Genomic DNA, 17800 nt, shown 5'->3' on the forward strand with positions numbered 1-17800 from the left:
ATTTGTCCTTCTATCCCTTCTAGCACACGTAGGACACGGACATCAGACATCATGCTCCCATTGACATTATGTGCAGTCACAATGACAGTATACTGAGTGGACAGCCAATCAATACACTGGACCTTGATAAACAATGGTAATTCTTGTGATGTAATGTGTGCACCTGTTAAAACACACGCTGTATTACATAAGGTGTAGGAGAGATAGTAGAGGTTAATGGCACGGTTTCTTGCACCTTTTACTTTTTTATTTTTTTTGCAATTGTGTATTTTTTTTTTAAATTCTTTATTTTTGTTGTGCGTTGCGGAATTCACATAGTAACAAAGACATTGCATAGTAAAACTTAAGTGAATGTTAACAAGAGTACATTATGCCTGTCTGAGATACTGCACAATTTTTTTTAATTATAATGGGAGATAGCGAGGCGTGGTAACCAATAAGGGTGGCTCATAGTTAAGATAATTATCCCACTGTGCATGGGATTGATACCTACTAAAAATATAATGATTAATGATTTAAAGCTTTTCCTATGCACTGGTGGGGGTTACAGCAATGGTAAAACTCAGAAGCGTATAGAGCAAGAGAGAATTATCAGGCTATTACTGCCACTGGAGGCAATTGATTAGGATACTGCAAACACTGTTTGTGATTCAGTTTGTAGGGTAAGACAAAAGGAATAGTTAAGCTAGTGTCGCGGTAGAGATTGTCTTTAGCTCACTCAGCTGATGCCCTTTGAGGGTGAGGCGCGACCACTGGGCCACCAGAGTCCAGCAAACTTGAGCAGGTCGCTCCAATGATCCACAGCCGCTGCCTGCTCTGATAGGGTGTTTTTCAAAGGCCAGTCCTGACCGGTTGCTGGTGCTGTAGCGTTTGGCCTTTCAGGTTCAGGCATCCGGCACCGCTTATTCAGATTCCTCGATCTGCGGGATAATTGCCAACAGGGCGGTTTGCGATCCAGGTAAGAGGCAGCTGGCTTGGGGGTTGTGCCGTCGAGATTAGTGCGCAGTTTGCGCCGTCCATCTGCATCTACACCTCCACGACACCACGTGGGGGACATACAGTAGAGGTCGCTCCACGCAGCTTCCTTCGGCAGTTTGATAGGCACGAGGTTGTCTGCTTAATTGTAGCTTCGCCCAAAGTTGTGAGCACGAGTTTTCACAAGGGGAGTAGGCTGTGAGGTAACTTGCCGAGAAGCAGGCCCATGTATGGCAGCCATCTTGATTTGGGCCTTGGGCCTATGTAGTGGGGTGAGGACCGGGATCACCCCCTCAGTCCACAGGGGGGGGGGGGGGGAAATCAGGACCGGGTCCGCAAAGGTTCAGCGTGTCTGTCGGGCACCGATAGGCAGGATAGTGGAGCAGCGGCCGTCCACTCCACTCACCGCCGGGCAAGGTCTCGTCTGAGGCAGCAGAGATCTCTCCTCCGAGGGACTAGAACTCAGGGAGCAAGCCTCTCCTCGGTACCGGTGGCCCTTTCACACCAAGGGTCGCAGTTGGTGGTCATTTAAGTTATTGAAAGTCACGATTTCCAGGCTTAATAGATCGTGGTTTGCAGGAGCTGATCTGTCCTGCGATCGTTCAGCTCGGCGGCCCGGCCCCGCCCCCCAATTATGTATTTTATGTTAAAGACTGATTTTAATTTACCAGTAGGTTCTAAGTGTAAAATTAGAAATTCTAAACAGACTGCTAAAATGTCAAAGATAAATAATTGTTTGTTCTTTATTGTTGTGTATGAACCGATAGGTTGCTGGAGGAGAGGTAAGAGAATAGAATGATCTACTAATATTAGAACCAGTTATTTAAATAAACAAAAGAAATGGACATAAGTGATGTAATGTTAATTTTGACTGGGTGACAACGTCCATTATATTCTCTTTAGCACAATCTGCAGCCGTAATGGCAGCTGGAAGTGAACTATAAAGATACCACCATACTGAAAATGTCTGGATAAAACAGAGGAAACTGTGACATCACAAGTAATGGCTCGGTGGGTTCACTTAAGGACTAGCAGCTGCATGTAAGATAAAGGAAACACAACCATACCAATTGCACACAGAGTCAAAAATGTGCAGCTCAGCTACAGCTAGAACAACTGAGGTCCACCCTAGAACAGGGGACATGGTCCACCATAGGTGACGAGAAAATAAAGGTTCAGACGTTATACTGGGGTAGAAGAGGGTGGTTTATTGGACTCATTAATGTCCCATTGAAGTCATGGCAATAAAAAAGAGAAACATCAGAGATACACTGCAGACAGGCAAGGAAAGATACTTAGCAGCCTTATCTTTCATCACTCCTGCATACAAAAGACTAGCGTGTACATGGCCATCCCTAGATGCTTGCTGGGTTCCACATGGAAGCTGGAGCATTGTCTGCTGGACTCGCTGTAGTGATTAAGTTGTCTAAACTTTCCCTCTTCAGCTGCATTGTATCAATGTCAATTCCGGCCAGAGGTGATAAGCGGAGAGTATTGGGGTAGGATTAGCTAACTCTCTCAGTCTATCAAGGTTGTCCAGCTTGAACGAAATTGAAACAGTTAATACAGAGATGTTAACTTGTCAAGTCACTTCTAAATGGTTTGACATAAAATCTGGCGACAGTGCCAAGATACTTTAGGCAACACAACCACTACACCAAGCTGTAGGTTTCCTGGACAAGGCCGGAATCTATTCCAACAGTAAGTACCATGTCACACCTGGGGTCTGATTAACAGTGCCTCCCCCACCCTACCACACATGTCTTAGGAAACCCAGAACTTTGTTCCAGATGTTTTGACTGCCTAATGTTAATTCTGTGCAAAAATTGAAATCTGCTGTCAGCACACACTGTGTTGGTGAAAGATATAGTCAGCTTCTACTATTTCAGACAGAACTGTGAGAATGCCTACGAGGAGAAGTCTGTTATGACCCCTACCTCCCTCCTGCGATCCCTCCTCCCCCTACATTGCTTACATTAGTTTTTTGGGGTTTTGTTAATCACAAACACCCCCACCCTCCCCTCCTTGGGGAGTAAGCATGTGCTCTGAGACTGTGAGATTGGTGCAATCAAATGCTTCTCTAAGAAAAGCATCTGATTGGATCTCAAAGAGGGAAGTAGTAACATGGCGTGACGATGGACGGGGAGTAGAGCACATCAAGGAGAACTTCATCCAGCTCTGGATTCCAGGTGAGTTAAATCTTATTTTACAGGGTCAAGTTACTAGTGCCCATTAGTTCATTATAAATTAAAATATAGAAATAGTGAAAGAGATTTGGAGTATTGTATATATCGTCTGAGGCTGATTACATATATACTGAAAGTAAAAATTCAAATGTAGTTTGTAACAAGAGGCATTAAAATGACAGGTTCCACTAGCACATAGTAAACAGGATCGCTTGATACAGTGTTACTTTCTTATACATTCTATGGAATGGCTGTGGCCTAAACATGGGCAAAAGAATAGATTGTCTTGGGGACAATTGTGCCTGATTTTGGGGTGGTGTCATGGTGGAGTATTTGAATATTACAAACATGTTGCATTCCACAGCCTGCACTGGTGCATAAAATGTTAGATGAGGTCTACGTGCAGACTGTGTAGTTATTTCCTCGAAAAGATGTGGTTTGAGATCACAGTAGCTTAATTGAAAGCAGAACTATTGGCCACGGTTGAACAATATGCAGCATTGGTGAGAAATACTTTTTTTTTCTTCAAGCTCAATTAAACCTCAAAGTTAGACAGTTCTGATCTGAACTTTTACAATTAAGTTCTCATCACTTTAAAAATATTGAAGCGAGTTGGCTAAAGAGATTGAAAAAAAATCTCAAATCGATAAATGAAAGATGGTTTAAAAAAATGAAACAATGTTCTCAGTCTATAATATCTCTCCAGCTATAAGTGTCAGGCGGAATAAGCTCCGACAAAGCTGATCTATTGTGGATCACTGCCAGAGCCCATAATTAAAAGGTATTTTAAAATCATTTTGTAATTGCTTTTTGGGAGTGTGATCCCTCATTCCATAACTGAGCAATTTTCAGCCTGTTGCATACACGTCTTTTGGTGTAATAAAACTATTTCCTTTTGTGGGGGGATCTGGCCAAACCTTAGCTTTTAATGCTGTTACTAAGTCCAGATTTCCACTGGGGTTGTGATAATTTCTAATTCAGTGTTGGTTTATTTTTACTTCATAACATGTATAGCTTTGTTGGACTCTTGTCATATCTATATTGCAGATATTTAGAATGTCAGTTTTTGACCACCACTTTGATCCATATTTTATAGACAACATCCGATATCTCCGCATAGCATAATGTTTCTAGCTTACATTATATTGATTATAAAAATTCCAGATTTAAACAGGACTACTTTGTGGATATAAATAGTGTATTGTATCAAAAGATATGCACATTGTTAACGTGATCTAATAGGGCAAGGTGATTTACCGTGTGCTAGTTCTGATGTCCCAGTATCTTATATATGTGTCATATCCACAGGATAACAAAGTATTTGGGGTCTCGTAACAGACATCCAGCACCCCAGCACCTCTTCTGAAATCTGTTCCAAGGCAGGTCATCAGCTGTCCGCTAAAAGACAGTAAGAAGAATAAGCACATAAATTACAGAGAAAGGAAACAAATTAAAATATTCAAAATCACTAAATGTTTGTACTTTGTTATCACCAACTCATCACATTTTCATTTCACAGTTTTTAAATTTTGCATATTGATTGATTTTCTTAATTAATTATTATTTTTAAAGAATGTTTTACTTTTTTTAGCCCAACCATGAAAACATTAAATTGTCTCACTGCATCAGCAGTCGCCCCAATAAATATATAGATAAATACATCAAACAAAAATCAACAATCACCTGCAATCCAGGGTTGTAGAATACCCTGAGCCTAGTGTTGTTCTACAAATGAATGTAGTGCAATTCAAATGATAGCAATCCAAGGACGACTTCTACGCTGTATAAATAAAGCTTAATTTTTATTTAATTCTTAAAAAAAAACTAAAAAAAAAAAAACACGTGCTCACTGTGCCTAGAGAGGCATCAGCTACACCTCACTGACGAGGCCCAACGAAGGGCGAAATGATCGTCTGGGGTTGCTGTATCTCTCGTGCAGAGGGAACATTTCGGATCTGGACTGCCCTTATGGGTGGGATCATTGTGCTTCAGAATATGTTATCTCTGTAATGGCACAAGTGAGCACAAAGGAAAAAAACAAGTTATGCCTACTACACAATTATTCATAAGGGTTACTAAAAACCACAGTGTATATATAATCTTTACAGCTATACGCAGGTGGGTGATAGTGAAAACCCTAACACTGTGAATTGGTGGGCGCCCCCCTGACAACCCACACCCAGCTAGCATAAACTGTGAAACTATATACACATAATGAAACCATAGTATTGATAAAACAAATACATAGTGTGCTAGGAATCCATTTACAAAGTAAGTCAATAAGACCAAAATCAAAGATGGGGTACATTGACGTTGTGCAGGCTTATGCAATGTATGATCATATGATGTACCAAAGATGGGGTACATTGACGTTGTGGCAGGCTTATGCAATGTATGATAATATGATGTACCAAAGATGGGGTACATTGACATTGCGGCAGGCTTATGCAATGTAGGATCATATGATGTACCAAAGATGGGGTACATTGAGGTTGTGGCAGGCTTATGCAATGTATGATCATATGATGTACCAAAGATGGGGTACATTGACGTTGTGGCAGGCTTATGCAATGTATGATCATATGATGTACCAAAGATGGGGTACATTGACATTGCGGCACGCTTAGGCAATGTAGGATCATATGATGTACCAAAGATGGGGTACATTGACATTGTGGCAGGCTTATGCAATGTATGATCATATGATGTACCAAAGATGGGGTACATTGACGTTGTGGCAGGCTTATGCAATGTATGATAATATGATGTACCAAAGATGGGGTACATTGACGTTGTGGCAGGCTTATGCAATGTATGATCATATGATGTACCAAAGATGGGGTACATTGACGTTGTGGCAGGCTTATGCAATGTATGATCATATGATGTACCAAAGATGGGGTACATTGACGTTGTGGCAGGCTTATGCAATGTAGGATCATATGATGTACCAAAGATGGGGTACATTGAAGTTGTAGCAGGCTTATGCAATGTATGATCATATGATGTACCAAAGATGGGGTACATTGACGTTGCGGCAGGCTTATGCAATGTATGATAATATGATGTACCAAAGATGGGGTACATTGACGTTGTGGCAGGCTTATGCAATGTATGATAATATGATGTACCAAAGATGGGGTACATTGACGTTGTAGCAGGCTTAGGCAATGTAGGATCATATGATGTACCAAAGATGGGGTACATTGACGTTGTGGCAGGCTTATGCAATGTATGATAATATGATGTACCAAAGATGGGGTACATTGACGTTGTGGCAGGCTTATGCAATGTATGATAATATGATGTACCAAAGATGGGGTACATTGACGTTGTGGCAGGCTTATGCAATGTAGGATCATATGATGTACCAAAGATGGGGTACATTGACATTGTGGCAGGCTTATGCAATGTATGATAATATGATGTACCAAAGATGGGGTACATTGACATTGTGGCAGGCTTATGCGATGTATGATAATATGATGTACCAAAGATGGGGTACATTGACATTGTGGCAGGCTTATGCAATGTATGATCATTTAATGTAACTAAACCCCCATTATTTTTGCCTAGATTAGGTGCTTTAAAAAAAAAACTAAAAAAATCTGTCAAGATGCTGTTTAGTGGATAGGTGAGTGCACTGGATCTTGTGTATTGTATAAATTGGCACCCAGCAGCACCCCATTTATGCATATTCAGGTGAGTGCAGCCCCCTGGTATATATATATATATATTTGGGAGTCTAACCAACTGCTTGGTTTTGCACCCCTCCCTGTAACAAGTGCCTCATCTCAGGTCCCTATTTAGCCTTGTACTGCAGAGAGCCCCAGATGGATTTTTTCCCCCAAGTAAGTGGGTTAATCTCATAACAGCAGACATTAGTTTGTTAGAATAGGACCTGCCAAAGATGGGGTACATTGACATTGTGGCAGGCTTATGCAATGTATGATCATATAATGTAACTAAACCCCCATTATTTTTGCCTAGATTAGGTGTTTTAAAAAAAACTAATAAAATTTGTCCACATTTAAGTTGCTGTTTATTGGATAGGTGAGTGTGCTGGGTCTTGTGTAAAGACTAACATCATCCCTGACGCGCATTTTGCCACGGGTTCTTCAAGGGGAGATCCCAAAGCTGTGTTCATGGTAGAGTGATCACATCTCCTGGACTGCTTCAGGTTTATAATTATTGTATCATACATTAAGAAGTTTCTTTCCAGAACAATTAACCCCTTCCCGACCGAGAACTTACTAGGCATGTCCGACAAAAACGGTCCTTAAGGACCGTGGACGTAACTAGTTACTTACCCAATTGCCGCAGTTCCCCCGCCGGCGGTGTTCCTCCCGGGCTGGGGGGACTGTCTGACAGCCCAGACAGTCCCCCCTCAGCAAATTAGACCCCCGCGGGCCATGTGATCGCTCTGAAAGAGCGGTCACATGGCCGCAATAGGTGTCCAAAGTGCTGCCTGCAGGGGGACTGCCTGAACTGACAGGCAGCCTCCCTGCATCTATAAAATTTAAAAAATAATGTTAAATAAAATATATATATTATATGTAACGCCATAATAAGTGTATTTTTTTATTAATATATACAAATAATATAAAAATACACAGAGTAAAATTACACATAAAAATTAACAGCTAGCAAGGGAATAACAATTTAACACACATTTAAAATATATCAAAGCAGGATTGGTATTGTAGTAAAAAAATAAATTAGACACTTCTACTCTAGATGAGGCATACCAAGTGGCACAGGTTTTGAGACAGAAACCAGTGTTAACAATAAAACAGCATTTACTTCTAACAATGGCCTCAATTTCATATTGTTGGGTAAGCTTTACAAATAATTTAATATTTTTGGATACACTTTTAAAATTATTTCATATTCTGATAAATATTTAAATTTTGTAATATTTTGATATTTAATATATTGATATATGTAAACAACAAAAAAGAAAAACAAATTGTAGGAATATATATGGGGCAAACATGTTTGAATAATTGAATATGTTGATTTTTTTTTTTTTAAAGTTTATCCAAAAATAGTAAATCTTTGGAACAATATTAAATTGAGGCCTAAGTTGTGGAATTGTTCAGTAACGAAACGGTTATGTTCTTTAACAATCTGTGTCATGTCTTCAATATGCGATTACATCCGTAATTACATAATATGATATGACATGGTTTTAAACTAGCTTCATTACTTGTCATGTTTCAGAAAACTAACATTGACAGATTGACAGGTCTCTCCAGGAAAGTAATACAAGCTTTCAATGGTTGGAAATTCATATTTTGGTTGGGGTAAAAAAAAAGTGAAACCAGTCTCCATATAAAAAAAGTCATAAAAATTGTAAATGTTGTTCGTTATTTACTAAATCATTTTAACAGGTAATTTGATGGATACAATGTCAGACGTGATGATCTACAAAGGTAAACATATTTTCAAAATAAAATAAAATTAATAAAAACGCTTGTAGTTGCACTTGACTGATTTACAGGATCGGTACAGCACAGATGTAACTCCCACAGTCGGTTACTGAGCATCTTTTGTGTATAAAATAGAAATAGATTAGAATGGTGAATAACCAATTATATGGTTAATTTAAACGGAAATTCTTGAGCGATATGCATCTTGAAGTGCAGCAACAAAGTCAAATTCTGCTGAAAATAGTTCTGATATGTGTCCCCAGTAAAATCTGAAATATGCTGGCATAACAAAATCCAGTGATTGCTCCTGATTTGAAAACAGTCCGAAAAAATATCCTTAATTACCTTATCAGGAATTCAATTTTTAATAAAGAATGCTTGTTACTCTACTCAGTATGACAATGGAACCCAGCAGCCGATGCAGAGGTTCGGACTGGGTGTAACGGAGACCTGAAGCTAATCGATATTAATCTTAGGAGAAATCAGTAGGGTCTTGGTTCCAATCAGCAAACAGTAATCTGGCGAAGGACTGCCAAGGCTAGTGTAGCGGCTTTGAGTTCACTTACTTCACGTTGTACTAATAATCATTTATTTTGCTGAAAATGTAAATCAGAACATGACCATAAAATCTGATTTTCGTTGACTGATTACTGAACATGTTTCTTGCAATTTAAAGATGCATTAATGTCAGGTTTACTGCTGCAAAGCTGTTGAACACTAAATATGAGGATGTAACAGAGGGTGGTACATAGATCATGATATGTGCTAAAGAATAATATAGACAACTCCATTGGGATTAATTCCATGAAATATATATTTATAAAGTGATTTCACACTATGAATATATATACATCCATATAGACTGACATGTGTTATAGGACACTTGCAACAACAATTGTACAATAACAAGTTAATCTGCTGAAATACATAAAACAGGCTAAGTGGCAAGCGGGCCAGATCAGTATTAAAACACTTTTTTTTGTGCAGAAATCTAAAGAAAGTGAACAAAAGCAAATGGTGAATAATGTGTTGCTGACTCATTCTTAACATATATGAGCCGTAAGCAGCATTATGAATGTGTGAGTTCATTACAATATGCTGGAATGTGTCGCTGGGCTAATTCAGGTCTACCCTTTAATAGCATGGCATAGCGAGAACTAATCAGCATTTTGTAATCCTTGGGAACAGCATCGAAGTGACCTCTATTACTCCAAAGCACAGCTACTTAGTGGAAAAATGAAACCAAATAACTCATCTCGCCATCGCCTCAATAATTTAACTGCTCCCCTTGTATGCAAGACAATGGCGCAAAAGCACCTGCTCTTTAAATAAGTTGCAACCAAGAATTTTTAAAACCTGAAGAATGGATTCCGACATGAGATTCATTTTGTTATTCTCTGCTCCCTGATCCAGTGTCACAGATCTGAGACACCATGCAAAATGCCTTAACTCCATCTGTAATCTGGGCTAAAACCTTGTTGGGGACAAAGACCACACAAAAGAAGAAATAGAGTCCTGAGAGATGTTAAAATAAGTAAACACCTTTGTGCCAGAGAAATAGCTGATAAAGCAGATTAGCGTTTAAAGCGCTGGTGTTCCCAGATCAGAAGGCGAAGGCCCGTACGATCTTTGTAGCCAGCACGCTTCTGTGATCACAGCCCTGACTGCATGCTGGGGCCGGCCTGTCTCTCCCAGTAGCTATCCAAAGAGCAGATTATGTAGAATAACAATTTCATTGTCACTGTGTAATTCCCTCCGTGACCGTGACTGTGGGCTGCAACATCAACCTTTGATGCCAAGTCCCCAGCAACCATTTACACAAACTAGACGACCCTAGCGACAGCCCCCCATGGGAGCATGATGGGCAAGCTTTAACATCAAGTGCATTAACTAATCTCCCAAAACCTAACCAGGGGGGTGCTGGCTATTGCGATTTCACTTTCTCAACATACTGGCTTTGTTGATTTCAGCAAGATGTTTGGAGGTGCCCATCGCATATGCTTCCTTAGACGGGCATTCTTCATCAGGTTTAGAAATGGAAAATGAAAATGTGTAAAATCAACAGTAATATAAATTAGGTAAATGATGTATCGCGGTGCCCAGGACTATAAACATTTTAAGAGTACAGCCTACGGCTATTACCATGTTCCCCTTCATGTTCTGTGGCAATGTACAATTCAATGGAGCAGCATAATATTGAAACTAGCTGCCCAGTCACTGCCACTCAATATTCTTCAGGGGACAGAGTTACATAGGGTTTAGGGTGTTTCGAGGGGATATTTTCAAAATACATGCTTAATTATTTTCTTCTTTTTTCAGTTGAGAGTATATATTTTAGAGATTGGATTTTGTATCTTTCTGAGTGACTGCACCATTTGCGGTGTTATCAAAGAGCTACTCCAAGCACCATGACCACTTCAGTGATTTGAAGTGGTCATGGTGCCTGATGTCTGCATGTGCAGTGTTTCGACATGAAAGTTGAGCCCCTCTGCTTCTGGAGGTGTAAATCAACCTTCAGCATTGTCATTAGCGTCACTAGCCAGATTAAGAATTCCGGGCTGGCACATTGTCATACACTGTGTGCCATTCTTTGGCAGTTATCTGAATGGACAGTTCTGCAGAACGGGATCCACATCGCCCAGCAAGTTTTCCCCATTACCAGGGAACCAGGCCAGAGTAGTCCTGCCATCACAACCACTACAGCGGGCTATACAGGTTATGATGCTTGGATTAAACCTTTAATTATATATATATATGAGAAAAATTGCTCTTGCACTCACGCTTTAAAGTATCTTAATAACTGGGTGCTACCATATCATGGCTAGTAGTATCCATCTTTGCAAACCGGTATCAGCACCGGTATCGGGTTTTAAAAGTCCAAAATGTATTAGTTCAAGGTTGGCAACAAAAGTGAGTAAGGCCCAAAGTGGCAATATTTTGTGTGGCCACCATTATATTCCAGCACTGCCTTAGCCCTCATGGGCATGGAGTTCACCAGAGCTTCACAGGTTGCCACTGGAGTCCTCTTCCACTCCTCCATGACAACATCACGGAGCTGGTGGAGATTAGAGACCTTGCGGTCCCCCACCTTCCGTTTGAGGATGCCCCACAGATGCTACATAGGGTTTAGGCCTGGAGACATGCATGGCCAGTCCATCACCTTTACTTTCAGCTTCTTTAGCAAGGCAGTGATCGGCTTAGACATTAATGGCTGTGTGTTGAGTTATTTTGTTTTCCCGTGGGAATGGCCGAATGCAGTCTCCTACTATTATGAAGTTGAAGGATCAGCAATTTTTTATTTTATTTTTTAAAGTTGGGTATAATTGTCCAGTACAGCTCCTATTTGTAAATTCAGTTAACTAATTTATTCTGTACATTGATCCTATTTTAATTTTTCATGTTTTAAACAATTTTAATTTGAAAAAGCATTAACATATTCTATAGTTCTAAACAAATGTACACTGAAAATAATTGATGCCCAACTTAAGGTCTGGAGCCTGCATACGACTTTTATATGGCCCCATTCCCGCATGAAAAGATTATAGCGGTCGTTTTATCACATTATTAACAGCTTTCAGTCCTGCAAATAGGGCTTCTAATTGTGTGCAGCCAACATTCAAAAGCTAGACAAACTGATTTAACCTATTGCTCAAGATCTTCTGCCGTCGTGGACAGAGGACGACGACTGTAATTTAGGAGTCTCGTTCTATCGATGTGGACACTGGAGAAAATAATTAAAAGCACACGCACAATTAATCCATAGTATGTGAACCTAAGAACAGTTGCAGAACTGTATGCATAATCATTATTCCTTTTCCAGAAAGGAAACCAAGTCTAAGTGCGAGAGCATCATTAGACTCGCTTGTGCTTTGCAACGGCTACTAGGACCATGCAGAAATAACTACAGTAGCCCTCTCTGCATGGTCCTGTAGGTCAAAGGTGGATCAATATTTGACAGTAGGAAGACATACCTGGGATTCAACTTGCTTCTGCAACTGGTGACACCAATGAGAAGGCTTACTTACCCGTTCCGATTACATACCTCCCAATGTTGGAATGCATGTAATACAGCAAAACATTCATGATTACCATTATATTTTATTAAAGTGTGAGTTCAAAGTGAAATCAGCGTGAATTCACAATGCACAAACATTTTCCAATTTGACTATTCTGATTTGACATTTTAAATCTTCTTTTGAATTTCCAACAATGTACATTTCATTGAGTTGCTCTGTATATTCAAATCCCACACTTTGACCTGAATAACTAAATGGTAAAAAAAAAATGTTAATAGATTAATGGGGATCTGAAAAATAATTGCAATATTTTATGTTTTTAAAAGCTATGGCCAAAATACACTCGAACAATCCGTCTGAGTAGGATAATGATATGTTAGAAATCAACGTCGATATTTTCTGAACGAGAACAACTCAGTATTAAAGGCCTCTTGTGTTTACCTACACTAACTATCGGCCGTATCCCAGTCTAGCAGTTTGAGTAGTTCTACCATGACGATTTGTTGTACGTAATATATCAAAGGTGGAGAAGTGAGATTCTTGAACAAAGCTTGCGCCCTTATCTCCTCCATTCTTCCTGCTTCTTATAGAGTGGCAGATGAAACAGGATAGCAGATTAAAAGCCAAATTTGTCATGTGTTTAACTTCAAAAGAAAGCCCTCACCATCATTTTCGACATCTCCTGAAGGTAACCAACCACCACAAAGAGAACAATTAAGAAGCTCTGCCTTCACTTCCACAACAATAACATAGCTGTCATTCTTCTGCCAAGCTCACACCAGACAGAAATGTGTGCCTCTCCTCCTATGTATACCTCGAAGTCTTACCTGTAATCACTTATAAATAATCTACAACAGTGCCGATCCCTCTGGGCACCTTCTTCTGCTGGTTCCATTATCACTCATTCACTATCACATCTAACATGCTCTGCTATACAACGGCCAGACACAACATACAAATCACTGGTGACGTTACACGTTTAGACAGACTGGGACAAAAGGAAAGGATGGCTCTGATTATGGAAGCTTACATTCTATTACTGAATGATCAGGAGTATTATAATCCATGAGGGACATTTATTTTATGGACTGTAGACCAAGTATTACTGAGGTATTGTTTAGGCCAATTCCTGGCCTACTGACAACCATTTAAAGAAATGACAGATACATTTAGAACAAACTACTATTTAGAACTTTAGAAGATTTTATCTCCTGCTCTGTAAATTGAACTTTAATCACACACAGGAGGCTTCTGCAATCTCTATAAGGCAATTAGCACAAGAGGACATAATACATTCTAAATTAAACACACTGTGCAGTTAAACACATTTAAACTTTAGATCTCTCTTTAGTGGAAGTGTGTAGGTCACATTATTTATTTATTATTGCCATTTATATAGCGCCAACAGATTCCGTAGCGCTTTACAATATTATGAGAGGGGGATTTAACTATAAATAGGACAATTACAAATAAACTTACAGGAACAATAGGTTGAAGAGGACCCTGCTCAAACAAGCTTACAGTCTATAGGAGGTGGGGTGTAAAACACATTAAGACAGGAATTTACACTCAAATAAGGTGGGCTGCCCTTTAGGAGAGGGCAAGAGACAGGTATGTGAGGTAAGGGTTAGTCTTGGAGGCCATAAGCTTTCCTAAAGAGATGGGTTTTAAGGCACTTCTTAAAAGATGCAAGACTAGGGGAGAGTCTGATGGCGGTAGGCAGGCTATTCCATAGGAAGGGAGCCGCCCGCGAGAAGTCCTGCAAGCGCGAGTTGGCCGTACGAGTGCAGACAACGGACAGGAGGTGGTCACGGGCAGAACGGAGAGACCGAGAAGGGACATACCTATGGATCTGTGAGGAGATATAAGAGGGGCTAGAGTTGTTCAATGCTTTATAGGTGTGAGTTAGTACCTTGAATTGACTCCTATAGCATACAGGAAGCCAATGTAAGGACTGGCAGAGGGGTGAGGTGTGAGAGAAACGACTAGAGAGGAAAATCAATCTAGCAGCAGCATTCATTACGGACTGTAAGGGTGCAGTACGGCTATTGGGAAGACCAATCAGGAGAGGGTTACAATAATCCATGCGGGAAATTACTAAAGCATGGACAAGCTCCTTGGTAGTATCTGGTGCAAGAAAGGGGCGGATGCGGGCTATGTTTTTAAGATGGAATCTACAGGATTTGGCAACATGCTGGATGTGAGGCTCAAAGGTGAGACCAGAGTCAAGTATGACGCCAAGACAGCGCGCTTGCAAGGATGGACTAATGTTGGTACCACAAACTTGGAGGGAGAGCGAAAGATGAGGATCAGTATTAGGAGGAGGAAAGACAAGGAGCTCAGTTTTTGAGAGATTGAGTTTCAGAAAGCGGGAGGACATCCAGTCAGAGATGGAAGAAAGGCAAGCAGTGACACGTTGCAGGACGGCAGGGGAGAGGTCCGGGGAGGAGAGATATAGCTGGGTGTCATCAGCGTACAGGTGGTAGTGAAATCCAAAAGAGGTAATAAGTTTGCCAAGAGAGGCAGTATAAAGAGAAAATAGAAGGGGACCAAGGACGGAGCCTTGGGGAGCGCCAACTGAGACAGGGCAAGGGGAGGAGGTATCATTAGAAAAGGAGACACTGAATGAGCGTTGGGAGAGATAAGAAGAAAACCACGAGAGGACAGAGTCACAGAGACCAAGCGATTGAAGAGTTTGAAGAAGGAGAGCATGATCAACGGTGTCAAAGGCCGCTGAGAGGTCAAGAAGAATTAGTATGGAGTAGTGGCCTTTGGATTTAGCTGCGATTAGGTCGTTAGTAACTTTGATAAGGGCAGTCTCTGTAGAGTGGAGAGGGCGGAAGCCAGATTGAAGGGGGTCAAGGAGAGAGTTGGAATTGAGGAAATGAGACACACGGGTAAAGACAAGTCTTTCCAGAAGCTTTGAGGAAAAAGGGAGCAGGGATATGGGACGGTAGTTAGAGGGGGTGGAAGGGTCGAGGGATGGTTTTTTTAGTATAGGTACTACAGTGGCATGTTTAAGGTCAGCAGGGACGATGCCAGAAGAGAGCGAGCAGTTGAAGATGTGTGTTAGAGAAGGCACAAGACAAGTGGAGAGAGATCTAATAAGGTGAGATGGGACAGGATCGAGCGGGCAAGTGGTGGGGCGAGAGGAGCAAAGAAGAGCAGCCACCTCTTGGTCAGTAGCTGGGGAGAATGTCTGAAGGGTAGGAAAGGCATGATCTATGTGTGATTGAGAAACAGAAAGGCAAGGAGGGGAGAATTCTTTCCTTAGCTGTTCAATCTTGTCAGTGAAGTAACATGCAAAGTTATCAGCAGTAAGGTTAGTTTTGGGGGTGGCCACAGCAGGGCGAAGAAGAGAATTAAAGGTGTGAAAGAGACGCCTGGGGTTGCGGGAACATGAACTAATGAGAGTGGAAAAATAGGACTGTTTGGCAAGGGCAAGGGCTGCACTGTATGAACACAATATGAGTCTATAATGGAGAAAGTCTGATTGTGTACGAGACTTCCTCCAGGAGCGTTCAGCACAACGGGAGCATCTTTGCAGGTAGCGCGTTGATTTAGTATGCCATGGTTGGGGGCGGGTCCTCCTCGAGGTGCTTGTTTGGAGTGGCGCTGCAGTGTTCAAGGCAGATGTAAGAGTAGAGTTATATATGGAGATGGCCTGTGAAGGACAGGAGAGGGAAGGGATGGACAGCAGTTGTGAATCAATGTCAGCTGACAACTGTTGGAGATCAAGAGAATTAAGGTCCCTCCTGAGTTGAGGGGGGTTAGGCTGAGGTTTTTGGGTGAGGGGGTATGTGAGAGCAAATGATAAGAGGTGGTGATCAGAGAGTGGATATGGAGTGTTGCAGATATTAGATACTGTACATGCATAAGTGAAGATTAGGTCAAGGGTATTGCCAGCTACATGGGTGGGAGAATTTGCCCACTGCGATAGCCCGAGGGAGGAAGTCATTGAAAGTAGTTTAGTGGCTGCAGAGGTCAAAGGTGGGTTTATAGGAATATTGAAGTCCCCGACAATTAGGGATGGAATGTTAGAAGAGAGGAAATAGGGTAGCCAGGCAGCAAAGTGGTCAAGGAAGAGAAGAGGGGAACCAGGGGGACGGTAAATAACAGCAATGTTAGCAGAGAAGGGTTTGAAAAGGCGAATTGAGTGTATTTCAAATGATGGGAAAGAGAGAGAAGGGGGGGTGGGAAGAGGTTTAAAAGAGCAGTGAGGGGAGAGGAGAAACCCAACACCACCACCTTTACATTCAGAGTTTCTTGGGTTGTGGGTAAGTTGGAGACCACCGAAGGACAAAGATGCAGGGGTGGCAGTGTCAGAGGGGGAGAGCCAGGTTTCTGTTATGGCTAGTAAATCTATAGAACGAGAGATGAAGAAGTCATGGACAGCAGTGGATTTAGTTATATTGCAAACAGAGCGTGCGTTTCAGAGGGCAGTATTGAAGGAGGATTTAGAGGAACATGAGATGGGTATGAGATTAGTGTGGATCCTTGGGTTAGTATGTGCTGAGTTTGTTGCAAGGGGGCCGGGGTTAGGAGAGACATCACCAGCAGCTAGGAGCAGAAGGATAGAAAGGAAGTGAAGGTGGGAGTAGGATTTGAAAGTTTTGTAGGAGGGTATGTATGTAGAGGATTTGGGAGGAGTTGGTGGAGATAGGCTGGAAAGGTATGTGTAGAGTGCATGGGATGAATAGAGAGGGGAGGGGAGTAAGGTGGAAGTAATAATTATGGTGTTGCTAGGGACAGGTGAGTGAAAGGATAGGGATATTTTAGTGATGAGAGAAGTTAGTGTTAAAGTGAAAAATAGAAGGGAGAACATTAGAAAAAAAAATGTGTATTATATAGATATGTAGATCATATATACAAACACACAAATATCAATGAGTGATTAAACCAATGTAAGGATGCAGTGTGTTAAATAAATTCAGGTGAGGAGAGGTTTAGTGATTTGATTGGAGCTGTGATAAGGGCTGCATAAACAAAATAGTTTAACTCCTCTATGACAGATAATTGCAATTACCTATAGACCAAAACCACTTCATTAATCTAAAGCTGTTTTGGTACTTAGAGTGTCCCTTTAATATTATTCTACCTCCACTACTGTCAAGTGGGTTAGCATTTTTTTCTAGATTACAATTATACAATACATGTTTGTGTGTGGCTCCATTATATTCCACTGGCCAGC

General features: G+C 41.1%; 1 protein-coding gene across 1 annotated transcript in view; it reads right to left on the reverse strand.

The window, feature by feature from the left end:
- Positions 1-17800, reverse strand: part of FBXW4 (F-box and WD repeat domain containing 4) — a 150290-nt gene that overhangs the window by 10318 nt on the left and 122172 nt on the right. Inside the window, exon 7 of the mRNA XM_063433570.1 lies at positions 4419-4559. Coding sequence (XP_063289640.1) covers positions 4419-4559 — 141 coding nt within the window. The remainder of the gene's footprint in view (positions 1-4418; positions 4560-17800) is intronic.

This window comes from Pelobates fuscus, chromosome 10 (genome assembly GCF_036172605.1).
Source record: "Pelobates fuscus isolate aPelFus1 chromosome 10, aPelFus1.pri, whole genome shotgun sequence".
Classification (NCBI taxonomy): domain Eukaryota; kingdom Metazoa; phylum Chordata; class Amphibia; order Anura; family Pelobatidae; genus Pelobates; species Pelobates fuscus.